The 27,470-nt window shown below is 37.4% G+C and overlaps 1 protein-coding gene and 1 non-coding gene across 3 annotated transcripts in view; both read right to left on the bottom strand.

Moving 5' to 3' along the window:
• Positions 1–3,617: 3,617 nt before the first annotated feature.
• TRNAF-GAA (transfer RNA phenylalanine (anticodon GAA)) lies at positions 3,618–3,690 on the bottom strand. The gene has a single exon. It is a non-coding gene; the product is annotated as a tRNA-Phe (tRNA).
• Positions 3,691–8,258: 4,568 nt separating this feature from the next.
• Positions 8,259–27,470, bottom strand: part of LOC104120949 (uncharacterized) — a 32,101-nt gene continuing 12,889 nt past the window's right edge. Inside the window, exons 13-51 of one of the 2 annotated variants that reach the window (XM_009632828.3) lie at positions 27,083–27,177; positions 26,766–27,005; positions 26,320–26,523; positions 26,158–26,239; positions 25,993–26,060; positions 25,387–25,532; positions 25,051–25,159; positions 24,819–24,965; positions 24,665–24,712; positions 24,433–24,561; positions 24,113–24,352; positions 23,900–24,031; positions 23,720–23,805; positions 23,507–23,612; positions 23,300–23,395; positions 23,020–23,172; positions 21,592–21,774; positions 21,272–21,501; positions 21,030–21,162; positions 20,664–20,789; positions 19,563–19,607; positions 19,314–19,391; positions 19,116–19,232; positions 15,285–15,411; positions 15,113–15,213; positions 14,865–15,005; positions 13,791–13,874; positions 12,359–12,505; positions 12,150–12,275; positions 12,013–12,060; positions 11,784–11,930; positions 11,645–11,706; positions 11,099–11,252; positions 10,805–10,996; positions 10,621–10,725; positions 10,338–10,472; positions 9,850–10,086; positions 8,659–8,760; positions 8,259–8,576 (exon numbers count right to left, since the gene is read on the bottom strand). In XM_009632828.3, the coding sequence (XP_009631123.1) occupies positions 8,430–8,576; positions 8,659–8,760; positions 9,850–10,086; positions 10,338–10,472; positions 10,621–10,725; positions 10,805–10,996; positions 11,099–11,252; positions 11,645–11,706; positions 11,784–11,930; positions 12,013–12,060; positions 12,150–12,275; positions 12,359–12,505; positions 13,791–13,874; positions 14,865–15,005; positions 15,113–15,213; positions 15,285–15,411; positions 19,116–19,232; positions 19,314–19,391; positions 19,563–19,607; positions 20,664–20,789; positions 21,030–21,162; positions 21,272–21,501; positions 21,592–21,774; positions 23,020–23,172; positions 23,300–23,395; positions 23,507–23,612; positions 23,720–23,805; positions 23,900–24,031; positions 24,113–24,352; positions 24,433–24,561; positions 24,665–24,712; positions 24,819–24,965; positions 25,051–25,159; positions 25,387–25,532; positions 25,993–26,060; positions 26,158–26,239; positions 26,320–26,523; positions 26,766–27,005; positions 27,083–27,177 (5,048 nt within the window). In that variant the 3' untranslated portion in view covers positions 8,259–8,429. The remainder of the gene's footprint in view (positions 8,577–8,658; positions 8,761–9,849; positions 10,087–10,337; positions 10,473–10,620; positions 10,726–10,804; positions 10,997–11,098; positions 11,253–11,644; positions 11,707–11,783; positions 11,931–12,012; positions 12,061–12,149; positions 12,276–12,358; positions 12,506–13,790; positions 13,875–14,864; positions 15,006–15,112; positions 15,214–15,284; positions 15,412–19,115; positions 19,233–19,313; positions 19,392–19,562; positions 19,608–20,663; positions 20,790–21,029; positions 21,163–21,271; positions 21,502–21,591; positions 21,775–23,019; positions 23,173–23,299; positions 23,396–23,506; positions 23,613–23,719; positions 23,806–23,899; positions 24,032–24,112; positions 24,353–24,432; positions 24,562–24,664; positions 24,713–24,818; positions 24,966–25,050; positions 25,160–25,386; positions 25,533–25,992; positions 26,061–26,157; positions 26,240–26,319; positions 26,524–26,765; positions 27,006–27,082; positions 27,178–27,470) is intronic. The other variant, XM_009632829.3, reaches the window with a different exon arrangement.

Raw genomic sequence — 27,470 nt, 5'->3', positions numbered from 1 at the left:
CTTCTATGGCCTTGATCTTATCGGGGTTTACCTCAATTACCCTTTGCGATAAAAACTACCAGAAACCTACCAGAGCTGACCCTGAACGCGTATTTCTCGGAATTAAGTTTCATATTTTGCTTCCTTAGGATGTCAAAAGTTTCTTGTAGATGTTTAAGATAATCACTTGCATTTAAAGACTTAACGAGCATATCGTCTATATAAACTTCCATAGTTTTTCCTATTTTATTTTCTAACATCCTGTTCACGAGCTGTTAATAAGTGGCTCCGGCGTTTTTCAACCCGAAGGGCATCACAATGTAGCAATATATACCAAAATTTGTACGGGTTGTGGACATCTGCCCAGGTCGTTGCTTGAAACTCGAGCAGGCTTTCCTTCAATTTTCGAGAAGCGTCTGAACTCCTCGGATTCAATCCCTTGGTGAATTCTCCAGGCGCCCATTCATCCGGGACAGCCGGGAGCAATATTCCCTCCTTCTGGAATTGGGTAACGAACTCTCGTAGCAGCTCAAAATTTTCTTGCGCAATCGTGAATTTGTCGGCCTTTCAGGCCTGTACGTTTTTGGCCCCGGCATGAGCCTTGATGAAAGAGTCCGCGAGCATTTCAAAGGACTCAATGGAATGCTCGGGTAACAGCAAATACCACGTCAAGGCTCCCCTCGTGAAGGTTTCTCCAAGTTTCTTTAGCAACACAAATTCAATTTGTGAGGGGCTAAATCATTTTCCTTCACCGCCGTTTTGTAGGTGGTAATATGCTCCTGGGGGTCTGAAGTTCCGTTATACTTCGGCACTTCAGGCATTTTGAACCGCTTCGGGATTAACTTTGGTGCCGCACTTGGCTTGTATGGAAATTGAGTATACTTTTTCGAGTCCAGACCTTTCAGCACTGGTGGCGCGCCCGGGATCTGGTTCATGCGGGCGTTCACTCCCCTCATAAACCATAAAAGTTTATTCTTGAAAGGATCATTCTCATTATTGAGACCGTATCCGCTCCCTCATGCCCCATCGGAGCCAATTTCACCCATGGGAGTGTTGTTATCGACCCTCTGTGTTGTTTGATTCACGGGAGCCCCGGAAGGAATCAGATTTTGTCTGTTTGCATTAATCGAAGATCCCGACAGCGCCTGCTTCAACTCCATCATAACCTTATCCTGTCGCGTGAGGTGGCCTAGAATGATCGCATGTTACTCTTGCAAGACCCTTACCACGTCAACGACATGTTCCTCATCAGAATCATCGGGAGTTGTCTCCCGAACATATCGAGGATATTGTCTGTCATGCACCGGCATGACGTTATTCCCTTCATTGTGGATATCACTGATTGAGTCCTCGAAATAAGGCTGATCCCCTCGAATCTCGGGGTTGTGCGTGTTGTTTCCAGTGTTAACTGCCATTTCTTATGATTTTTTCTAAGTCAAAATAATCAAAACACGTTAGTAAAAAAGGCAAGGATCAATTTAATTACACGGTTGTCTAGGCCCCACGGTAGGCGCCAAATTATTTACCCGTAAAATGGTACAGTTAAATTTATACGTAGATTTTAGACAAGCGAATTAATTTGATCCTGAAATAATAAAATAATCGATGAATTATTCAATACTTAGCCTTAGGATGTAGACGAAACAGGAGAAGTCACAGTTCCGGGAACAGAGTTTCATGGCACAACAACAACGAAATTAAAAGGTAAGAAGATAAGATTGTATTAAGCTTTGTATAGAATGTAGCGTAAGTTTGCAAGAAAATTCGTGTTCCCTTATAATGATAACTTAGCTCATTATTTATAGCTATGTCTAGGGAAGTAGGTCCTAGGATCGTGCCCTTCTTTAATGTCAATTATGAGGGTCATTGATGAAGATGTAACGGTGAACATAAATGCCAAATTCTCTTTAACGGGTATTCGCTTTTAATGCCATGAAATATTCTCTATTAAATGCTACCGGGCGAAGAACATTTATTATGTCTTTGTGAGCGTTATTCTTTCCGGTGACAAATGAAACAGTTGCCTTGGGTCTTTGGCCATTCCCTGTCTTGGGTTCCACGTGTCCCTTTTTTGGACGGCCACGTGTCATCGCATATTTACCCAATACAATTGCCCTGCCAAGAAAAAAGTATCTCTATTCGATTGAGAAATTATTGTTATATTACAAGGTTATAACATCTCTCTTGTGTAGTACAAAGTTCAAGCGTATAAAATTAACCAGTTGATAAAGATGTTAAATATTTATCTGGCTTACCAAACCATTAACTATAACCTAAGTTTGGGCCTACAATATTGAGCTTGAACTAAATTGAGGAATTTTCAGAAATCACTACTGTTTAGTGGCTATTAATTTCATATAGCTATTATATACATAATTACTTCCTATAGCTACTATTTACTTGTTACGCGACTGTATTCGATGTATTCGCACTACTGTATTCATGAATACAGTAGTAGAATTCATCTAAAAAATAGGGAAGTCCAGTTGTTCGACTATATTTGTTGTATTCACACTAATGTATTCATGAATACAATAACGAAATTCGCCTAAAAGAATAGGGGAGTCCAGTTGTCTAATAACGGAAAGAGGATCAATTAGCATGTATCACTCTTAATTTAACTCAACAAAATTAATTTTACATAAATTTCGCAACTACCATGTTGTATTCCATGTATCGCACAACTGTATTTATAAATACAGTGAGATAATCAAGAAATATGGTGTATACCGTTCTATTCAATTCGATTGTATACATTGTATTCAATTCACAGATATTCATTATTCACTATTATACATTGTATTCAATTCGACTGTATTCAAACAATAAATAATCACAAAACACAGTGATATTTTGTTGTATTCCAATACAGACCTTCAGAATACATAAATACAAGCGAAAAAATAATGTATTTATACAAAAATACAACATATTTGAGTGTGTTTGTATATAATACAATGTATTTGTATCATTGTATGTGACTAAAATAGCAAAGAAGAGAAGAAAGTCCGCCGGAAATGGTATTTTTCGGCCAAGCAAAATAGAGTGTAACCCTCTTCGGAGTTGTTGAATTAGCCATTAAAGACGAAATTTGGAGTTTCTTCCTCAAAACCAAATAATGACGAAAATTTAAAAAAAAAGAGTGAAGAGAAAAAAAATAATGACAGAGTAGTAAGGCGTGAACCGGCCAAAAGATTTACCAATTATCACAAATTTTTGGAGCAAAAACGTTGAGAATCAATTCTGAGAAATTTGCTCCTACAATCTTGCCGAGAGAGAGAGGAAGAAGAAAAATCTTGATGTGATTTGAGAGAGATGTGTGTTAACTGAAAGAAAGAGAGAAAAAAAATACAAATATGCTTCAACGGTAGTGTATACCATAAATACCTATTTTGTTATAACATATAAAAGGTAGTTATAAATAATAATATTTTAAAATAATTTTTATTTATAATAAATATGATGTACTAAATTGCTATAGGAGGTAAAATTTCCAACTAAATTTCCTGAAATTGGGTTTAACGTTATCTAACAACAAAAGTCTCAACTGTGCAGCAAAGGTTTTACTAAGGTGAAATGGCCATATAATAAACTGAATGACTAATTAAACTCAGGTTTTGATAAAAGATTTGGAAAAATGCGGTGAGCGTGGATCGAACACGCGACCTTCAGATCTTCAGTCTGACGCTCTCCCAACTGAGCTATCCCCGCTACTCTGACGGTGTAGTGGTACTCTATTTAAAGTTCTATCCATGAGGTATTTAAGAAAGTGTTTTGTGTCCTGGCTATGAATTTCACAAATTTTGAAGCTCAATGCCAATGTCTCCCACCGTTTTCAACACTCTCCAATGCTCTAGGCCCGACAGTTCAAAAAGTTTTTTTTTCTTTTATTTTAGATTTTACAATAAAGTCAAAGACCCATCATCCACAGATTGTAAAAGAGGACGACTTATGCGAACATATTTTATAACATACTAGTAAATCTGTCCGCGGTAAAGAATTGTCCTAAGTAAACTTTAAAAAAAAAAAAAAAAAATTGTAACTTTAGTTTAGGTAGGAGGAGATCAAAATTTTCATGTATGTATATACATAAAAAGCTGATTCTATAAATAAATTAAGTTACAAATGTAAACATTTTCCTTAGAATTAGAGTTTTAGAAATATGAGTTCAAATTAATGTTAGGTAATCAAGTACTTAAGAAATCACAAGACCAAGTTTAGCCTCAATTATGTAACCAGAGACAACAAACTAAAATTATATAGAATGAGAACAGTGACTTACTAATCTATTATAACTTGGATTGATTTTGGAAACCAACTTGTGGGCATGCTTAATTTTAAAATGGATTTTTTTTTATTTTTAGTCCGGCAGTCGAAAATAATTACAGGGGTAGTCCAAATATCAAAACATATACACTAATTATGTATATATTATTATGTATATTATATTTATATATTTATGCTTAATATGCAAAATATATACATTTGCCTGTTATTATTTTTTGGGCGACCCAACTTTGTCTGGCTCTAAATTAGATAGAGTGGAATGGAAATTTTTTGGGCGACCCAACTTTGTCCGGCTCTAAATTAGATAGAGTGGAATGGAATAGAAAGATCAAAGTGCCCTATAATATATCCCATCTCTTAATGATCTCATAATTTTTTCCTAGATTCTAGGTAAAACTAAAGGTGCACTTAAACAGTTATGAATTAATGAAAAATCTGATGCATTAAAAATTTATGCATCACATATTCAAAATTTAGTTAGAAAAAATTAAAGAAGACAAACAAAGCAGCACAGACAAAGAATTATGTGGCAAAAGCATTGCGGCATAGCTAGTCATGGCTGCAAAAATGAGTCTCTCATCTCCTTTTATGTTCTTATTAATCCTCTGGCTTCTTCATTTCAAGATAGGATTTGGTTGTCTGTGTGCTTAAAAGACACATAAGTGTGAACATAAAAGAATTTTTCTTTGTGCTTAAAAGACAAGTAAGTGTGAGCATAAAAGGACTTCGATATGAATCCCATAGCCTTAACAAAAAGTTTAAGAGACCATATTAAGAAGTCCCTGAAAATATATTATAAAGTGTACTGCTAAAAACTGAAGTGGCAAAAATGAGAATTCTATTAGTATCAGTATACGTTTTGAACACTAATCAAAATAAATTTGTACTGCTAAAAACTGAAGTGGCAGAAATGAGAATTCTATTAGTATCAGTATACGTTTTGAACACTAATCAAAATAAATTTGTACTGCTAAAAACTGAAGTGGCAGAAATGAGAATTCTATTAGTATCAGTATATGTTTTGAACACTAATCGAAATAAGTTATTGTAAGACCATATTTTTTTTGTGATAGACAAATGATAACATACCAAATATTAATTCACATTATGCATTAGAATACACCATCAATTACAAAGTGAAATTTAATTTAAAAGGGGGAGGAGAGAGGAATACGAAAAATTCCTCCGTTGAAATTTCAAATAAAAAAGAATACCATAGTAGAGAATTTCACTGTCAAAGACACAAAGAAAAATATAAAAATACTTTCAATTCGTTGATTATGTAAAAAGAGATTGTCACCATTTACGGGAAAATACATAAACATAAAGATTAAGCGCGGGCCAACCCCTTTATTTCCCCGGCCCACAGGAAGGCTACGGGAAAATAAACATTTATTCTTGATTAACATTGCTATTTGTTTTTTGAAATTTTGTGATAAAATATATGTTAAGGAACCAATCTAAGAAGCTAATGTAGTAAAAATCAAAGGGAAAAAAGATTATAACATAGTTGCTATCGTCCTTCTCATCCGCATAACACACTTTTTAGTACCATTCGCATTCTCCCCTCACCTCCAGTTTGTAGTATCCTTTTTTTTCCTGTCTCCTTCAATTTTGATGCAAGTTCTTCTTTTGACCCTTTTTTATAACAAGGAAATGATGATAGAGATTTTTGGTTGTCTGATAGGAGTTTTACATGAAACACTAATTTATTCATACAAATTAATGAATTATGATGACGTTTAGATCCCTCTAATAGTAGTACACGAAACGTTAATTTTCTTTAAGGGAGTGTCCTTTTGGCTTTTTAGCATGAATTGAATGAAAAGAGTGGGGAGAAAAATGAAACTACACAGCGAACCAGATGATTGGCAGAAAGATGAACGGGAAATCAACAACGGAAAGCTGAATAATGAGAGTTCAATGGGCAAATAAATACTCAAAATGGAGGTAAAAAGGCCTCATAAGTCATAAACTCGTTCAATATGACCTTTTGAACCAAAAGGAGTGACTGTTCATATGGAATCAGAACAAAAGGTTGAAAGGTTGTAACGCTATGAATTACTTAATTTTCTGATAGGGAAAATAAGATAAAAATTCAATAAATTGACATATATATATATATATATATATATATATATATATATATATATATATATATATATATATATATATATATATATATATAGAGAGAGAGAGAGAGAGAGAGAGAGAGAGAGAGAGAGAGAGATTCCCCTGGAAGGTTATTACCAAATTTGACATTTTGACTCGACACAACTTTAACTTACTAATCTTGAATTAATTGTATTTGATCATTCAAGCAATATAAAAATAGGTGGTAATCACGACCAGAAAATCCTCATTGACAACGAGCAAAAAGTTGCTTTATTACTAAATATTAGTAGTCTGACTCTCCCCATTCATGTAATATCTATAAATATGTACGTATTTAATTTCCTATTTGTTATGCTTTAAAATATTGCAGTATCGAATATAAGTATCATCGCCACAATATTACAAGAGGCCCTTTGTGAAAATTCAGATGTTTCGTAGAATAATTGTATGTCTTACTTTACAACGCATTCCTATTGCAACGTAATAACTGTCAAAGAATTACCTTCTTACCCCGTGCCCTAATAAAATAGATTAGCTTCTAAATTTTATTTTATTGACGGAAGTTTTTATTTTGGGTGAGACACAAGTAACAATAGTTGTGCATATATAATAGACTTCCAACTGCTCAAATATTGTCTATTTGTACTTCTAGCCTACGTAGCTATTTAGTTGTACTTTTTGCAGGTCTGAAGATGAAGACATGGAACACATGCTATTTAGATGCCCTCATTCAAAATCATTATGGGATCAAATTACAACTATCCCCATTATTCATCAAATGAATACACAGGCATAACTGGATTAAGGCTCAATGTATATCCAAAGCAAAGTTCAATAAGTTGGTCTGATGCCATACCCTTTCTTCTCTAGCATACTTGGCTCCACACAAAAGTAAGTTTTTAAAAACAATAAAAGCCCACTGCGAGTAAGCCATATCATCAACGAAAAATACTACTATATACTATATTAAATGGAATCCACCACATACTGGCTTCCTTAAGCGACTACATCCTTTACTTTTGACAAGTGCTTTTGTGGGTCCCCCTTGTCAGCATACCTCTCTCTCTTCTCTCCTACATTTCTAAAGATCCTTCTAATTTTCCCATATACCATTGTAAAAAAGGTACAATAATACCATCATTTTCTATTCCTCTACTCTTCTCCCTTCATAGTCCCTTGTGCTTTCACAAATCCACTTGGTTGACTTACCCCGTAAAAGAAAAAGTTGGGACCTTTGAAAAATTTCAGTTCAGATCTCAATAAACCAGGCCCTAAGGGAATCCTAAAAAAATGAATCTTAAACAAGAAACTCACACAATATCAATTAGCAGTAATCACTGGATAGACGCCAAAGCAATGAAAAAGAAGAAAGATAAGTGGGCACTTAAATTGTTCGATGAGTTCTTAATCTAGCCTTACAAAAGCTCCACCAAAATATCCCAAGCTTATCCATGACCAAGACTGGAACCTTTATACGGCCCAATATTTAAGGTATATTGGGAACATAAATTCAGGAAACACCGAGGAAAAAGAGATAAAGTGTAAGTTAGTATTAATCGATTTTTGAATTTTAACAAATGAGAAACAGGATTATAAAAAGAGAAGGGAAGATAAAATAGAGAAGAGAACGGGCGTTCGAGACAAGAAAGAAAAGAACGAACAAAGATGATTGTAGAACGGAGGGGAGTTTTGGGAATGAAGGTTAAAGAGAGTGTCCTGACAAGCGAGGGCCCAAAACCACTTGTCAAAAGCTGAGGGTTTCTCACACAAGTAATGTTGGTTGTGACTCACCCGAAATAAATTTTTTAGCACAAAGCAACGGCTTAGCCAAAAAACATTCTGACAAGCATGCAGCTGATAAAGAAAAAAGCAGAATCTAAAGAAGATGAGTACTTTAGTTTAAGCAGCCATTATAACTAACAGTAGCATCAAGTTAATTCGCTACAATAGCACTAAAATTATTTACGCCGACACTCAGGTCAAGAGAAGAGATGCAGCAAATTACAAATGGATAATACTCCCAGGATACATAGACAAGAAAAATTCATCTAATGGATATCAGGTATTCCACCTGACACCACGCTCTCATCCACAGGTTTAGGGCCACCACATGATCTTGAGACAGACTCAAACAGTTTCTCTATCTCTGGAGCACATCTTGTAAATGGTCGACTCCAAAAGTTGTACCTAGGATTCTGTTGAACAAGAAGAAATACTGTGTTGAGAAGACACTAAAAGGAATGAAGGTTGCAAGAGCATAAATAAAACACAAATTACCTTTATAAGCTCAATGAACGTGATCAGGAGACCCCACGGATGAGGTCGATTCACAATCAGGCGTTCTAATAGGACTCTGGTTATCTGCTCTTGGATCATCTCCTGCTCCATTTTCAGTAAATTCATGACTAAGAACGATCCAAAATATAACTAAACATATCAAATTTCTAAGCAGTCTTTACACTGTGCATATAGCAGTCTCAATCTGCTAATAGCCAGGCCATATCATAAACTCTTAGAAAACAAACATCTTCTCCGTTTCCAATATACACTATAACCTAATTTCCAATATACTAACCTAGTAAGGAAATTTTAACAGATCAAGACCTCGAACCAAAAATGAAGAATCTACAAATTGGACCAACAGTTGAATTTAATATCCTCATCAGGCCATCATTGGCCTGTGAATTTAAAAAACATTCCGATAGGAGAAACAAAATTATTATGGTAATATTTTCCGCGTTTTAAGAAAATACTATTATAGTTATACTCATTTAGCATTGCAAAAAATTAATTACTCAGTTACAAAAAATATGGACGAGGTCCATAGACAAGGAATACAACCAAATCAAACACCCATGAGACACATTATCCTGGAGTGCAATAATGCAGCCAGTGAAGAAAAGCATAAACAGAATAACAAAGCTTTCGTCCTTTTTTGGAAAAGGGGGAGGGATCTCTTTAATGTTTGGGGATCTGGGAGAACTTAAACAACGGAGGCTTTCAGCTTTTTGCGCCGGTTTTGCTCTTGCAGCTATATACATTGTGTGTGTGCGCGCGCGCGCGCACGTAAGTACACGCATAAATATAATGCACACATACGCTATCTCTGTCACATTTTGTGACATTTTTACCATTTGGGGAATCAAATAGGTTTTTCTTTGACCACGATTTTTCAAACAATATTTTCAATATTTTGATTAAATAACTATTGTGGCTTATGTTAGTTTTTATGCAGTTCTCAAACATGTAAATTAGCATGCATAAATACCTCTAACTCCAAACCTTGCCCAATAAATATTGTTTGGAATGGGGTGAGAGTTTTGGGGGGGGGGGGGGGTGCGTGTTTGTACTTTATGCACACGTCAGAGGACCACGGAATCATGATGCACATCATCATAAAGCAAAAAAGATCAACAAGTGAAAACCACAAATAGAAATAGGAAAAGTAAATGACAAGTACTAGAGCACCTGATTTGATTCCGCAAATAGGTAGAGCAGAATAAAGGAGAAATAATGCGTGTGATTGTTTGGGTAGCGCAATTGATTAGCGACTGCATTCAAAAACAAGTAACGCCCCTCCGTGTCCAAGTCCATTATTAAAGTCTGGAAAATATCCAGAGCAGCACCAACCAAGAATACTGCAAATGGAACACTACTGGGCATCGACTGTGCATGAGGAGTTTTTGCCTGCAGCTGCTGGATAGCCTACAGCGACACACCAAAGGTAATAAGTATAGGGTAATGGAAATGCACAAAAGCAAAACATGCCATGCTGCTACAAAAGAAGAAAAGCTTAACAAAAAGTTGGTAGGCAAATCACAGAAGCCTGCATTAAATGTAATGAGACAGCACCCAGTTTGACTTCTCTAGCACACAAATTCCTCCAGGGGAGAATATTTATTGAGTACCATAAAGGGTAAGGACAAGGCAAGAAAGCAATTGAATCATGACTTTACCTGCATTCCAACATAGAGTACAAGGGAGTTGATAAGGGGTACATTGTAGCGTGTCCCAGCCTTGGCGGCTTCACTTGGAGAGAGCAGCAACTTCTGCTTCAATTCACTCACGAATGGAGATCCTTGTTGCCTTGTCTGCAATCAATCAGGACAGTATAATATAAGATGAGCAGACAGGAAAGCAATATGTATAATAATATCATTCATTCTCCTACTCCTCTCACCCATATGTCACAAATGCCATGTACGATGAAGAACAATTATTTGACTATGTTAGGATTACCTTCAGATATTCATCTACATCACCCTTGATCTGCTTTGCTTTAAGAGCTGCATCAACTTCAGAAAGAATGCGAGGGGATTGACTAATCTCTGCAAGTAGATCAATCTAGACAACCAAAAAAGAGTTCATTACAAAATTGAATCCGGTAAAATAAATTTTGAATAAGATTCACAAGACTAATGACCTTTAAGTTGGGAGTTGATGGATCAGGAAGCCTCATGTTGCGAGGAAATGCACTTAAAATTATATTTCGCATTTGTATGCAGCTTGGAGGGATAACATCACAGAAGCTGAAATGGTAGTCACACAGAAACTCTGGAAAATCATGAAGGAGAACCAACAAAACCCTGAGAGTCCCTTTATACAGAAACTGGACCTAACACATGAAAACAAGAACATGAATTGATATCTGGGGTTTAAACAACAACGCGCAACAGAAAAGATTAAAAAGCATAACATAAGATTTTTTCAAACCAACCGGTTCTCCTAGCTCAGCATTCCTAAGAAAGGGCTCCATAAACTGGAAGAGGTCCACCAACAACCGCTGAAAATAAGGCCACCCCTTCTGAGCATTTCCAGCAAGAAGTTTCGGCATAAAACTTCGGTGACTTACAAGTTCAAGCCATGCAAAGCTGAAAGCAACTGATTAAGTTAGTCACCCATACAAGCACACTATCGTACCTTCTAGTAAACAGCACATCAGAAGATCAATTAATCCTTCTAGAACACACACTGTATTTTCCTTAATGCAACAATTTATGTCTGAAAAAAATCAACCCTAACATTTGAAAAATATCCACTCAAACGAAATTAGATACCTATCCTCTAGAGAAGATGTTTAATACAGTATAATACACTTATCTATCTTGAGTATGCAACAATAAAATCCAGCAAGGAAGATAAGTTCATCAGGAAAAAGCAGCAGACAACCAAAACCTTCTTTTACAGAATCCATAGCTTTTCCTTCAAGAATAATCTACTTTTGAGTAGGAAAGTTACTCTACCACACAGGAGGTATCGTTACCTGAATCCTGGAACTTTGAGGGGCTGAAGAGCATGGAAGGCATTGGCCAAAGCTGTTAAAACCTGAAAGGACCCAGTGGAAATCAGTTCTGTAACTGAAGATCTAGGCATGAATATATACAAGGAAAATAGGAATTTACCTGAAAGTTTGCACCGTCAAAAACAGGGTCCAGGGAACAGAGATCCAATAGCCAATTGATGAAAAGCCTAAAATATGGTCTAGCATTAAATGTCATCTTTTTTTCCTCAGAGTCTTTCTGGATGAATTTGACAGTGACAGCAAGAACCTGTCAAATAAAGCAAAGTGATGTAAGTCGAGAAACCAAGAAGCAACAGTAACCTAGAGGAAATTTTAGATAATTTCCATACCTTTGGCAGCAGCAATAATTTACTAGATCCCTGATCCACAGGATAAAACTAGAAAAGAGACAGATAGCAATCAGGAAACAACTCCTGTCCTAATCTACTGGATGACATAAGAAAGTTCTACGGGTAAAAATACCAACCTTCAAAATTGAGAACACTAATTTGGCATAGATATCAATTGCAAGGAACGATAGAGGTTGTGCTTGGTGAGATTGAGGGGTGGAACTAATAACCTCAGACGAAAGGCAATGCGAAACGGAAAGTTCCTGGATAATCATGTAATTAGCTTGCAATAAAAGCTTAAACACTTAAACAATAGTGCTTGACTAATGGAATAGGTAAAAATCACCGTGAGTCTGCGGAAAAAACGATCTGAAGTTTCATCGCCTTTTAATAGGCCACTCTGGTGCAATTGCAGGATATAATGAGCATGAGTTGCATCATTCGCTCCCGGAATTTCACAAATACGGTACCATTCAGCAAACAGCATAGAGACCTACAAATGTCAATAACACCGACAGCAACTTAAGAAAGAGCCAGGCAGGAAGAGATGATAAAATGCCAAGATAAAAACTAGCTCTTTGTCATGATATTGTACATGCTCCCCCCCCCCCCCGGGGGAGGGGGGTTGGGGGGGCTCGCACAAGACACAAGATATAAAAGATTTGCTATATGTTGCAAAACCAAGCAGGTCATTATGCTCCTACAGACAGACTGTGCTCCTTGATGTTTCTGTTCATGTCACAGAGAGTAGAGAACAGCATAAAACTAGAAGTGTACCAGCATTTGTTTAGGATTAGATTTCTCATAAACAGAACTAGATAAAATGTTGTAATTATTCAACATCTTATCAATTACGATATGTTGCCTTCGGCTTTCCTCTTCTTTCTTTGTTGAAACTATGTTCCTGGGATCCCTCCACTAAACTAAGGCACCAACCTTCCCAAAAATGATGGTAATCTCTCTAAAAGGAAATCTCTTTCATGAATATTCATTATTTTAGTGATAGTACACGACTAAAAGTCCTAGGGGCCTCCACTTTCATCCACACATAAAAAGAACCCCTCTAAGGCAATCCTTCTCCTGTCACATCATTCTATTAAGTAATACTCCAACCTAAACTTAATGCCGTACTGCAACTTTAGGACGTTCTAAAGTTATAAAACAATTCTCATATTGACTTCTCTGCCTGGTCAAACTAATACTACCAGATCAACTCTTGAACTCTCTGAAGAATCAAACTACAACCATAACTTTGAGAAGGAGCAAGTAGTATAGGTAAATATGAAGCAGGCAAGACAAGAGTGGGTTGCTCTAGTGGTAAGCACCCTCCACTTCCAACCAAGAGGTTGTGAGTTCGAGTCACCCCAAGAGCAAGATGGGGAATTCTTGGAGGGAGGGAGCCGAGGGTCTATTGGAAACAGCCTCTCTACCCCAGGGTAGGGGTAAGGTCTGCGTACACACTACCCTCCCCAGACCCCACTAGTGGGATTATACTGGGTTGTTGTTGTTGTTGTTGCAAGACAAGTGAAATCAAGCACCAACTCCAGCTAATCCTTTACAATAGTTGTACTTGCACAAAAGAAGCATATTGCAAAAGATACCATTAAAGCAACATTTCATCTCCAAAAATAGGGATAGCTATTAATAAATAAAAACAGCATCGAACAAGAAATTAAGGTGGCTGGGACCTACTAACAATTTCTTCATTCCAATTAAAACTATACATCATTCTTAACCAATTGGATAAAGCTGCAAACACATTACATAGAAGGAAATACCTGCTCTCGAAAGCCTGCAGGATCTGGTTCAACAGATTCAGAAACACCATAATCTTCTCTGGTACCAGTAGCAGGCCCAGCAATCTGTTCAAGTATTGACGTGAAATCAAAACGTATGGGAGGCAGAGAAGGACATGCCTGTTTTATTTTTCAGTTATAGTTTACAAAACACAAATCATCCAGATCTAATATTGAGTTCAACTGTTGGTTGCACATTTTCTATAATCATTTACCTAACCACATTCAACAGTTCTGCTATGCTAAGTCCTAATATTTACTACCCCTATAATCTATTTAAAACAATTCCCTCCAGCCCAATTAATGTGGTGGTGTTTGACTAGGCACAAAATTTAAGAAAGAAAGTAAGACTTTTGAATTTGTGTCTCTATAAATCATCTCATAAAGGTTAAATTGTTTCTAAATAAGGAAGTATGACATTCTTTATGAGACAGACAAAAAAGGAAAGTATGACAGGGATAAGGGGTAGTACATACTAGTACTTTATACAAACATTTCTCAAGATTGAAGAAGATAAAAAGCCTTAAACACCATGAGAATGTGTTCTGCAGGTAAAGGTAACCCAAAATACCGTTTTATTGATGGGGTTGTTTACAAATCTCTTCTGGACAGCTACTTTTTATTTGCAGATTAAAGTTTAGTAAGATCTCAAACTAGATAGACAGAAGCAATTTTACAAGTTAAAGACATAATTATGTAAATAAGTGTTCTTTAAACGAAATGGTACACACAATTCAACATATAGCACATGGCATGCACATGTTGGTTTGGGTTTCGTTACTATCTATCATTTTATTTCTTGGATAACCGAGAAATCTCCGAGAGCCAACTGGTGCACATTTCGAAACTAGGTGGATAATGGCTAACCATCATGAAAAACTTTATATGCATGCACAGGTTGTTGCTTTGAGTCTCACTACCATCCATCAAAAACTTCGTGGACTTGGTGAACGAAAAAGAATCTTGACTCGCACATCCGGGAATGTATTAAAGACATGATGAAGTGGTACACAGTACACACAACTCAATATTGTAAAAAGGGAAATTTTGAGAAACCTTTTTGTCTCTAGATTGTTTGTTGCTATCCTCCTTCCCAAAAGTAACACTAGACAGCGCAGCAGCATTAGCAGCAGCAGGGTTCTTAGCGATCTCCACTAGTTGTTGTAGAGACTCAGGAGACCCTGGTCTTGCTGCAATCTGCACCATGATAAAGTAAAGGCAAGTGACCTGATTCTGTCAGAGCAGGAAAAAAAAAAGGGAGTCTAAAAAAGATAAGAGGAAAGGAAAAGATAAAGGAACTGTACCTTAGCCAGCGCTTCAACAAGGTTTTGTAGCTCTGATATTACTCTAGAATCACTTATCACCAGCGTTTGAATTAGAGAAATAGCAAATTCAGTAGCAGATTCTGCATGTCAAACAAAAACATTAATGTTGTATACACTCAATTATACATCAGTTGAAAGAGGAGGTACATACTGTTTCTGCCAGCATCAAGTAATTTAGCCATGTGCACATTATACTCGGCAAGGTTTAGCAGTTCACTCCGTATCAAACCAACCGTAATGTCTTTGTTGAACTTCCGCTCCTCGTCAGAGTAAATAACCTGCCAAAAGATAAATTTGGAGTCACTGATGATCAACAAAAGTCAGTTTCCAATCAACTAATTTTCACTGCCCGTTCCATTAATGAAAGGGCCAGCAACCTGCATGAGTTTAAACTAAAAGATAACACCCTCGCCAACATTAACACTATGACATGACCAGTTGAGGAAGAAGACCCATACTGATTCTTCGAACTGTGGAACATGATATTTTAGTAAGCATTGATCTCATAAATTTATAGTCCATTTCGAAGAAAAGTGTTCACATATGATGTATTAATTAAAATTCACTTTTAAAGAGCTGCGTCCAACATTCGATATACTTTAGAGACCTCTTACTTTCTAGAAATTAAATTAACCTGCCTAGCCATTGTTGACATCACACTGTCCATGGCACTCCAATTTCTAACAATTTCATAGGGTAAGAATTAGATATTTTGATGTGCCATGCATACCTTCATATTTTATCATATATTTGTATTGCACTTTCAGACATGTAATAGAGCATGATAAACTAAAAGGGCCAAACTTCTTTGTCCACAGCCCATAGCAGCAGCAATAAGCCCCACACACAAAAAATAAAAAAAATAAAAAAAATTGGCACCAGAGCAATAAGCCACAAAAAAACAATTAAAAAAAACAATTAGACTAATTGCTTTTTGTAGCAATAAGCCACACAAAAAACAATTAGACTTGACACTTCCTACTTCCACCCCACAAAAATACCACAATTAGAGTTAAAAACCCCCCTACTCTTGCTGGCCCCCCAAAAAAAAATTGCATGGTTAAAATGGATCATTATCCAAAACCCATTCTAACATACTTTTCTTTTTACGGTGAACCCATTCTACTATATTATGTTGATTGATTAGAGATTTTCAAGCTTAATTGTAGGAGTAGACTGATTCTAGAATATTTTCCTCCCGCTCCGTTCTCGTTTGGGCCCCCGTGTTATATTGTCCATGCTCCAGTTGGTGGTCTGGGCGTGCGATGGGGTGTTAGAGTCCCACATTGGTTGGGGAATAGGCCGGTGGTCTCCCTATATGGACTTGGACAATCTTCCCTCCATGAGCTAGCTATTGGGTTGAGTTAGGTCCAAGTGTCATATCTTCACCAAAAACCCTTCACGCTAAAAACTCCGGGAAACTTGATCCTAGAGCTCTAAAATGTGTCTTTATTGGGTATTCTCCAACAAAAAAAGGTACAAATGCTATCATCCAGGAGAAAGAATTCAGGGTGAGACTATTGGGCGTTTGGATAGGCCTGATTTGAAAACTTACTCAACAAGAAATAAAGAAGCCATCATGCAATCCACTGAAGCTGAACCTTCTTCTACTAGCGAGTTATCTACATTTCCTAATGAGTTAGATTTACCTATTGCTCACAGAAAAGGAGTCAAATCTTGCACCATCAAACACCCTTTATCTAATTTTGTCTCATATGATTCTTTGTCTCCCTCCTATGGAGCTTTTGACTGGTCTATTTTTTCTCTGTCTATTCCCCAGAATTGGAAGGAAGCTTTTGCAGATGCTAAATGGAAACAAGTTATGATTGAAGAAACGAAGGCCTTGTCAAAACATAAAACTTGGTAACTTGTCACTTCAGCACCCTACAAAAAGTTGGTTGGCTGCAAATGGGTCTTCACTGTGAAGCACAAAGTTGATGGCTCGATTGAAAGATTCAAAGCAACATTGGTGGCTAAAGGATTCAATCAGACTTATGGAGTGGATTATCAAAATACATTCGCCCAGTTGCTAAGAATAACACTACTAGAATTCTTTTGTCTTGTGCAGCTAGTCTTGATTGAGACTTACAACGGTTTGATGTGAAGAATGCATTTCTTCCTAGAGACTTGGAAGAAGAGGTGTTTATGGAGATTACTCTCAGATCTGATACTGCACAAAGTCAAGGAAAGGTATACAGATGAAAGAAAGCCTTGTACGGACGGAAGAAATCCCCCCGAGCTTGGTCTAACAGATACTGCAAAGTAATAATCTCTTCAGTTATCAACAAAGCAATGTTGATCACACCCTCTTCATAAGACATCAAACCGGTAAACTCACTCTTCTTATAGTTTATGTTGATGACATAGTAATGACAGGAGATGATAAAAAGGAGATGGCTCGATAGAAGAAGTTGTTGGCAGAGGAATTTGAGATCAAGGATCTAGGAAAATTGTAGTACTTCTTGGGAATTGAGGTTGTTAGATCAAAAGTAGAAGTCTCTATTTCTCAAAGGAAGTATTTTTTGGATCTATTGAAAGAAGTTGGTATAACAGGTTGCAGGCCAGCAGAATCGCCCATTGAAAGCAATCACAAGTTACAAAGCGGAGTTGGAGCGTTCAGAGTTTGGTTGGAGGACTCATTTATCCCTCTGACACTAGTCCTCATATGCAGGTTGTCTTTCACATTTTACGGTACCTGAAAACACGGTCACCTCCAAATAGAAGACTTAACAGACACGAATAAGGCTGGATCTCTAGATGACAGAAGATCTACCTCCGATTATTGTACAATCCTATGAGGAAACTTGGTTACTTGTAGAAGCAAGAACCAAATTGTAGTTGCTAGATCACGTACGGAGGAGAATATAGAGTTATGGTGTAGGGTGTTTGTGAACTTTTGTGGTTACAAAAGCTACTAGAGGAACTGAGATTGTCTGGAAACTTTCCTTGTTTTGTGATAACAAGGCTGGAATCCGTATAGCTCATAATCCAGCCCAACATAACCGAACAAAGCACGTAGAGATTGATTGACACTTCATCAAAGAAGAAGTTACAAGTGACGTCTTAAGTTTGTTCCATGTGTCATCGAAAAAGCAGCAAGCTGATGTGTTTACGAAAGGTCTCAACAACCGGGCATATGCGACATTTTTGCACCAACTTGAGGGGGAGTGTTGATTGATTAGAGATTTCCTAGCTTAGTTGTAGGAGTAGATTGATTCTAGGATACTTTCCTTCATTATAATTGATTGTCTTTCCTTATTTAGTCTTAGGAGGACTCACCGTATAAGATACCTATTCGCAGGTGATGTAAAAATACACACATAAATGCAAGAATTCTTCTTGGAATCTTCATATTACAACTTCTAAAAGGAATAAAAAGCATATCCTAAAACAACTACAGTTTTAAACTACCAGTAGATTCGGACACCAATATTATAGCCTGTTCGGCCAAGCTTCTAAAATCTGCTTATTTTGAGAAGTACTTTTTTCAAAAGTGCTTTTCAAAAAAGTACTTTTGGTGAGAATCGGTTTGTGTTTGGCTAATAAATTTGAAAAACACTTTTGAGCAATAATTAGTGTTTAGCCAAGCTTTTGAAAACTGCTTCTAAGTGTATTTTTCTCAAAAGTGCTTTTGGAGAGAAGCTTCATTTTTCTGCTTCTCAAAAACTGCTTCTGCTTCTCCTCAAAAACACTTTTTTCCTTCTAAAAGCTTGGCCAAACACCTTAATTTTTGGCCAAAAGTGCTTTTGGCCCAAAAAAAAGCTTGGCCAAACAGGCTATTAGATGGCATTGTTATATTGAGAAAACACAGCACAGCAGATGGAGAAACAAGATAGCAAAAGAGTGCAAATATTCAAGTTGCATACAAACAGGAGTAAATGCGTTCTAGTACCAGTTAACAGACCAAACATACCGAGGAGACTACAATAAATAAATAAATAAATAAATAAATATAATAAAGAAGGTTGGATCTATTCTGTACCCAGCTAGTTAGCTCCTTAACAAAAAGCTTGCTAACATCACGAATTGAAGCCAGAATTGCAAGATGAGCACCAATATGTGCACTATTTGATGCATTTTCATACAATCCCTTGAAAGCCTGCAGAAAAGAATGTTTTGAACTTTAGATATGAAATCTTCAAGATCCAGAAATTCTTTCCATACAATTCTGAAGATTTACCTTCTGGGCCACTGCCAAGGCAGCCTCATCTCTACTAATACATTTGAGGATGATTACCGGAACTTCAGCAATAAGCGCCTGCAAAGAAACAAGTAAACATAAGGGAATTTTCCCACACAGATCTATTGAAACAAGTTTTTGCCGATAATACTTCTAACAAACAGACCACACGGAAAGATAATAAGTGCCAAAATCACCAATGTAACAGCATTCTAGTTTTCTTCACAAAACAATGCCTGAGAGGGATACCTGAATTTCTGCCTCCTTAGCTTCTTCACTCACCAGGCTTTCCAGCTGCACAAGTACCAAATGCGATAATATTAGCTACAGTACACTAGCAAGAAATAAAAAGGGAGAAGATATCTGCAAACAAACAAATCAGATGGAATGACATCAAGTACTGAATGAACCTAAAGTGACAAGAGAGAATATAAGAGAGCAACTATAAACCATGACAAAGAAACTCTGGTATGAAGTAGACACTTTTGATAAAGTACTCTCTTCAGGCTTACCCTGTTTTATACATATTTTTGTATAAACCAGAACCCTCCTAGTACCAGCTTCACGGTAATACATATGTACTACAACTGTCATAAAACGTATGAAAAATTTTATCCATCTGAAATTTACTGTTATGTTGGCTCCCACTGCCTCTTTCTTCTTCCTAATTCCCAAAGAGAGAGACGAGCAGCTTTACAGGTATAGATCCTTGTCGAGAAACATTAATTATCCATCTTTGAGAAGTAATCACAATCTTCAAACACAACTTGCCGTCAGTCACAGGAGCCATTTCCCATCTTGGTACATGCACAAAATGCCACTTAGATTCATGCAAACCCTAATTCCTCAATCCCTAACGAGCTACCAGAAAGCACAGATACGCAAACTATTTTCTTTCATATGTATCCACAATCATGACTCTGAACAGCATGACACTTGGACAGAAAACGCTTGCATGTAAATATGGTTTACTTTCAAACTATGTTAGCTGGCATAGTGTGAAAGTCAGATACACGTGCGTTATCGACAGCAAATATCCGTAAGGAGCTCCTATTGTCCACTGGAGTCATGTAAGATGTCGGTTCATCTTGACAAAATCGAGATGGAGTAAAGTCACTAAACTATTGAACTTCGGTATCTCTAGGCAGGTTTACAAGGATTAATAGAAAAATACATAAATAGCATTATGCACAACCAAGCTATCTGCATAAATCCAAAGACAATACATATATCCCGATGATAGTTTTCAGGAATTTGTAGGGAAACAAACACACCTCAGGCATCAAAGCAGCGTGTTTAAACCCTATATTCATGAAACAGATTAGCAGAAAGAAGGAAGAATACTCAAACCTTTTCAGAAATAATCTGGTACTTATCCAAAGCATCACCAGTTGTCAGCAACGGTTCCGAGATACTATTTCCAACACGTTCAGAGGCAGCTGTTGCATTCGATGGCTGTAAAGAAGCTCCCGGCTCCTGTAAGAGATGATTAAAATTGTTGATCACATAAGTTGTTTCATGGCCAAAATGCCTATACAAAACAACCACTAGTCCCAATCTAATGGGGTCGGCTATATGAATCTCCTCAATAGCCATTCCACTCACTTTCGACGCTTTTCATTCCAATACGCAAGAAAAAGAACGGCCCATGGCGTACAAAGGAAAAGTCCAATTTTTCTCATCATGTTTTTGAAAAATTCACTTCTTTTAACCAACCTTTGCAATGTTTGAAGGTTCCAGTGGATGCAATTCAGGAGCTGACACCGATGTGAATGGTTCAGCAATAGCCTCGGTTTCAAAATTGTTAGAAGCCGCACTATCACCCATCCCAAGATGGGGAGAAGATGCACTGAAATATGATAGGAGGAAAGAAACAAGAAATCCAAATCACTATCAGTTGTGGAAGAATACCTAAAAGACAAGTAGTTAGAGCCCATTAATGTGCAAAGGGGGAAAACCTATTAAGCTGAGATGAAGTATCTATCTCATCTGATATTTCCAATGGCTGCGGAACAGCACTAACTCCTGCATTTACAAGGCCAGACGAGTAAAGGTTGGGGTTCATTTGTCCAGTTCCAGCCATATACGCCCTGGAGACGCCACCGCTACCAGAAGAAGTTGAAGGACCAGCAGGAACGGCGCTTGGGCTTTGGCTTGATTGATTTTGCAAAGGTAAGCGGACAAAATCCTGTGAGCGACAAAGTCGAAAGTGATTCAAAATTTGTGCTTCCACGTTAATCAGTCAACTCTTACAGAGGAAGAAACAGAAAGCAAGTACCTCATAAACCCGTTGCTGAGAATGGGATAAGCGGCCAGGTTTAGGGCGAAGAGCTTCTGGTAAACCACCCATATGTCCTTGTGTATAAAGGCTTGCATCAAAAAATGTGGGACCAACACCGTCTCTGTGCTTCCTTCTTATGGCCAGCTGTTGAGCTATTTCTCCATCAATAGTCTGTACAGCCTGCGAATGCATTGTCCCAGACAGAAACAAGACATGGAAAATGGTTAAGAGTGGATTAATCAACTTAGACCCAGCAAAAGCACAATCAGATTTTCATACTATATCCACCAGTACACTACTAGCAACGTAAATACATGGGTAGTACAGATTAGACTGGCAGCAGTTTTTCAAAAACTGCATAGCTACTTGCATGAGCTTATAACCAGAAGTCCAGTCAAATCTAGATTCGTAATCAAGATTAGCATTACAGTTAATATCAAAAAAGGACCTTTTCGAATGTTTAGAAGAATACGCAAGTTGCATTAAGTTCCCATGACACAGAAAAATGCTAGCTTTCAATCAAAATCATATATCACATGGTGTTGATACTTTACGTTTATCAATGGTGTCAATATTAACAACCAAAACATCAAAACATTGAACACGTGAGTGAATAACATATTAAATCAAAAGCATCAGAATGATTACAATTATATCTCGAACTGCTTGAAAACAAGTGAAAAGCAAGTGGCAAAGCAAACCAGAGATCAACCAGTTTAGCATGTAATATTTTGGACACATGTTTGAGAATGTATATAATTCTCAAGTGTATGCAAAGCTAATAAATTTGAATGTACTAGCATTATGTTGGATTAAAGTTCAGAGACTACTGCCAAGCATTTAAATCTGCTCTTCACAGTATTTTTATATGACAACTATGACAACTATGAAACAACTATGACAGCTCCACCTGCGTGAGCTTGTGCACATTGTCAGTCTCAAGTCCAGATAAAGAGGAGGGTTGTGGCATGTTAAGAGCCAGTGTAGAACAACAACAACAACAACATACCCAGTATTATCCCACACCGTGGAAGGGCCAGTGTAAAACAAATTAATTTGAAAGCACTTCCTATTATTTGAACGTAAACATTCAGCATCTTGAGTAATCTTGCAATTAAGGCCAAAACACCAGATGATTTAAAACATCTCCAACCTATATCGGCTATACCCCATGTTTTGCAAATGAAAGGAACAATCAGTAACTGACATCTTCTACTAGCCCAATGTGTGAGACACTGGATCCACAAAAGCAACTGAAGTCCAATGACATGAACCAAATTGCAAAAGGATACGAACTTTTTGAATGTTAGAAATGACACAACAAAGATTACCTACCTCTAGGCTTATAACAACACATAGAATGCAGAGTCCTGCATGACATCATGAATCAAACTCCTAGAACACAAGTCGGATTCAGAAATATACCTTATCCGTTGCTGCTTGTTCGATCATTGCACAGCCAAGATCGAGATTGTCATTAGTAACAAGCTGAACAGCTTGTTCAAGGAGCTCACTTGCAATACCCAATCCCTGAAGTAAAGTACGAAGCTGGCCCGATATTGAACCACGTAAAGGTTCCTGAAACCAAAAGAATTCACCCAATAACAAAGTCAGAAAAGATTAGGAAATTCCAGAGCATCAAGATAACGTCAGAAAGATCAGATGTCTTAATCACACTACGAATGGTAAAAATGTATTCCTCTACCTTGCATGTCACATGAGCGAGACTTCCTGACAAACTGGCAACCATCAAATGTGCAGCATTACATATGCGGGTCTCATCCGATTCCATGGCATAGTCCTGCCATATGTGTTCTTAATCAGGTGCGAAAACAATTTACCTTTTCTTTTCATTTCTTTCTTTTTTCAAGGGGGTGTCAAAATTATGCAGGGGATGCGTCAGAAGAAAAACCTTTAAAACAAGTTCCTTTGTTGTCTGAGTTGCTATAGAAACACTGCGCTGCACAATGCTGGACACAATCTCTTTGATAGCTCTATCCATAGCAATGGGAAGTACGCTGCAGAAAGGAATCACATTATAGAGGGTTACAATACAATGGGCAAATAATGAACCCAAACCCTTTGGAGGGCAACAAGCCAACAACTGCTATTTAGGGCTTCGAACCTCTGAAAATGCAACTGCAGGCCCAGAGCATGAAGCTTAGGATTGACAACAAATTGCTGCTCAATATTAGATGCAGGCGCAGGAAGCTACAAGAGAACAATTATAAGTTAGAAAAAGTTATCCAAGAACCATTACCAAAAAAAAACTTGTCAAACCGTAACACTATCACTGCCAACAAACCTGACCAACAGAAAAAGGTGATTGCCCTTGTAAAAGACCTTGAGCAGAAGGAAGTTGATCAGACAGCCCAAGCGCTGCTAGCTTCTCATCCTCCGTCATTGGAGCAGATGGAATATGAAGAGGAGCAGCATACTGAATCCACCCCGTTATTAGTTCATTAAAGTAACATACATAAAAAGCCATTGACACAACAAAACCAGAAAAAACCCAAACCTGAGTTAAAATACGCGAAGGGCCACTAGGATGAGAAGGACTGGGAACCTCAAGGGGTAGTTCAACCTGGTTTAGTGAAGATATAATGCCAGATTTGACATCACCCACGATAGGTGGTTGGGAAGATCCAACATCCTTGTTTGAGAAGTCAGGATTTCCTTCCACTTCTCTCACCCTGTCCTTGAGAAGAGAAGTTGGAACTACCTCTTTTAGATCCACACCAAGATTTTTGAACAGGACCTAAAAGAAGAATAAATAGGTTAAGAAACAGTTAAGAAAGATCACAAACCACAACTAAAACATTAATTGTAAACACAAACCTCAATGTCAAATTTGAGATTCATTTTAAGATTTGGCATTGCGTAAATCTCAGCAAGTAACCCAAGAATACCCATGGTCCAAGGGTTAGGCGGTTGGTATGCTAGACTGCTTTGGCATGGTTCCAGAACCTGCAGCTCACAACACAAATTGAATGTCATCAAAAACCAAAAAAAAAAAAAAAAGGGAAAGCGAGGTGGGGAGAGAAGAAAAAAAAAGTTAAGTAGGACCAACCTTCGAAGTAAAAGGAATAACTGCAATCATCAAACCTTTTTCATACGCCTGCGCAAGAGAGAAAATAAATAAACAAATAATCATGAGATTAAGATACACCAATTCAACAACCTGAACACCTGGAAGAGAACGATATTCACTAAGAAGCAACAACCTCTATAATCAAAGACTTTGGATCGATCTCCCGCGCCCTCAAGACTTGATTCCTTCCAATTGTAATTTTCCCTAGCCAGCTTCCAAGGTTTTTCAGCAACGAACGCTCTTCTGAACTCGATTTTATCAATTCTGACCCTAAAAGAACCTGAAAGAAAACCAAACCAGATATGAAGCAAATGAATAATACTTTACCAGCACTGTCTCGAGTAATGAGCTGTAGTTATATGAACCTTGCAATTCTCGTAGGTTGCTTGCACAATCTCCTTGTACAAAGCTTTTGAAGTTACTTTATCTAGGAACTTCAGGTACAAGTCATGAAAATTTGGCTCAATGCTTGCTCTGTCAGTGAATCAGCAATAGCATAAAAGAAGCACCAAAGTTAGGGCGGAAGGGAAAAAGAATGTGCAAATTCGAAGTTACAAATAAAATCAGCCCACTATAATGATCTTTTTTTACCATAAAATAAATACATTAAACAGAAGAAATATATCGTACACTAACCTTTTCATCACCATAACAGAGAAAACCACGGTACACTAAACACAAGAATTATAGCGTAAACTCACCTTTTCATCACCATATACTGAGCAAACCACGGGTAGTACTGCTCTTCCAAAATTCCAGTAAACTCTTTCGCTTTAGCTTCAATATTTGCCGCAGATAAGTTATTAATTATAAATGATATCTTATCCTGAATTTCTGATGGAGGAGCCTGCGAAAATAATGAGACCTCCCTTAAAAATTGACGGATGATATTAAAAGGACTTATTAGTCCCTTCACCAACTTAACCATGCCATCTGTCATCCAAAAGGTTCGCCAATATCTAGACACTACTACCAAACATCATGATGTGTTGCAAGGAAAAACTCATTAATTCCGTTGAAATTACCAAGGAGAAAAATACATCAGGATTTTGTGCGTCTTGAGCAAAGTAGAAAACAAAAAGACCATAGCCTAGAAGACTAAGTGAAAGTAGAGAGGAAAAGCAAACTAAGGAAAATGATATCAGTAAAACAGATAGACAACTGACAGCCATTTAATAGGGATATGCTCACAATAGAGCAACATATATTTAGACGCAATAACATGCACATTAACCTATCTAAAACATGTTGATGAAGGAATTGACACTAACATGCAGTGTCACCAAACAGATGACAAACAAGAGTACCTCTATGGGTGTTTCTCTTCTCTCTGCAGCAGCAACAAGCGTTTCAATATTCAACGCAGAACCAAATCCTGTAACAAATCCGTGTCACATCCATCAGCACCTCTGTCTACAACATTAGCAGGGAAGAAAACTCAAAAATGAATCAAGGATTAGACAGTTTATTACTTGCTGAGGTAACGGCCCGAGATGGACGAAGAAAGCCAGGAGAAGAAGTGAGTACTGCTGAAGCACCGACTGAACCCTGTGGCTACAATTCAGCAAGAAAAAAGACACTCATAACCTGATCATAATATGGCCAAAGACGCCAGACACAAGCTCATTGTATACCTTCTGAATGCCAGCCGTATCACTTGAAGGAACAGCGGCAGGTTGCACTGCAGATGATAAAGCCGGCTTCAAGTAGCTGGAGAGAACAGCAGAGGGTTTCCTCTCATCTAAGGAACTTTGCTGCCTCTGAGGAAGCTGGTTTGAAGAGGATCCCTGCATACTTTGCTGCAAGCTACCCTGTCCAACCACCGGAAATGCTGAACCCTGAAGGAAAAAAAAAAGTTGCACGTCATCAATTATTTGATTAACCAAAGGTCATAAAAGTACTCTGTGTGAAACAACTCCCATAAAACCAAAGCAACAAAAACTTATCCAAGCACGAGATATTCTTTATAGACGCCACATTAAATACTCAAGCGGGAATCCCAAAGAAATATTCAGCAAAATATCCTTTATAAAAACTTTTTTAAATGAAGAATAATAATCAGACCAGAAGAATAACTTACCTCAGCATTCATTGGGGAAGATGTGATAGGACCATGGAATTGATCAGCAGCGGGACTGTGGCCTACCTCTGATTCAGAATGTGCCAGTGATATCCTAGCAAGCGCCCGTTCAATGAACGCAACAAGCTCCGAATGAGTTGCCCGCAGATGAGAAATTTGCAAGATATGGTTGCAGTATTGTGGCCATTCAATCAGACGGTCAACAAACTGTTCAAGTGCCATAATCCCAAAAACAAACATCTGCATGAAGAGAAGCTTTTTAGTAAATATGAAACCAGATATAACATTTAAGAAAAGTGTAATCACTGAAAATAAACCTTTGAATCAGCAGGCTTGCGCAACGCATCCAAGACAGCTCGCAAGGCAATACCAAGTGCAAGATGAGTTACCAGCTGATTCTTAATAAGTGACCCTGCAAAAGCAAATTCACACCGCAGCAAGAATTATAACTCAACTAAGAAGCAAATATTGGAAAAGGGGAAAGAAAATTTAAACAAGAGGTTTCAGATATAAACTTATTGAACTTTAAAGTTAATTAATGTTTTAAAATTATTTTTGCACACAATTAAAAGAAATAAGGAAAGTAAGCACTAGAGTAGGACAGTATAGAAAAGACAATTTAAGCCATGTTCATTGAAATTAAAAGTGGGAAATTCAGGGAAAATTTGGGACTTCAGACATTATGGAGAGACCTATAATGAAGGT

The sequence above is a fragment of the Nicotiana tomentosiformis genome, chromosome 1 (genome assembly GCF_000390325.3).
Source record: "Nicotiana tomentosiformis chromosome 1, ASM39032v3, whole genome shotgun sequence".
In the NCBI taxonomy this organism is placed as follows: Eukaryota; Viridiplantae; Streptophyta; class Magnoliopsida; order Solanales; family Solanaceae; genus Nicotiana; species Nicotiana tomentosiformis.
The sequence above is the reverse complement of the archived record's forward strand: the minus strand, read 5'-3'. Positions and strand labels throughout refer to the sequence as shown.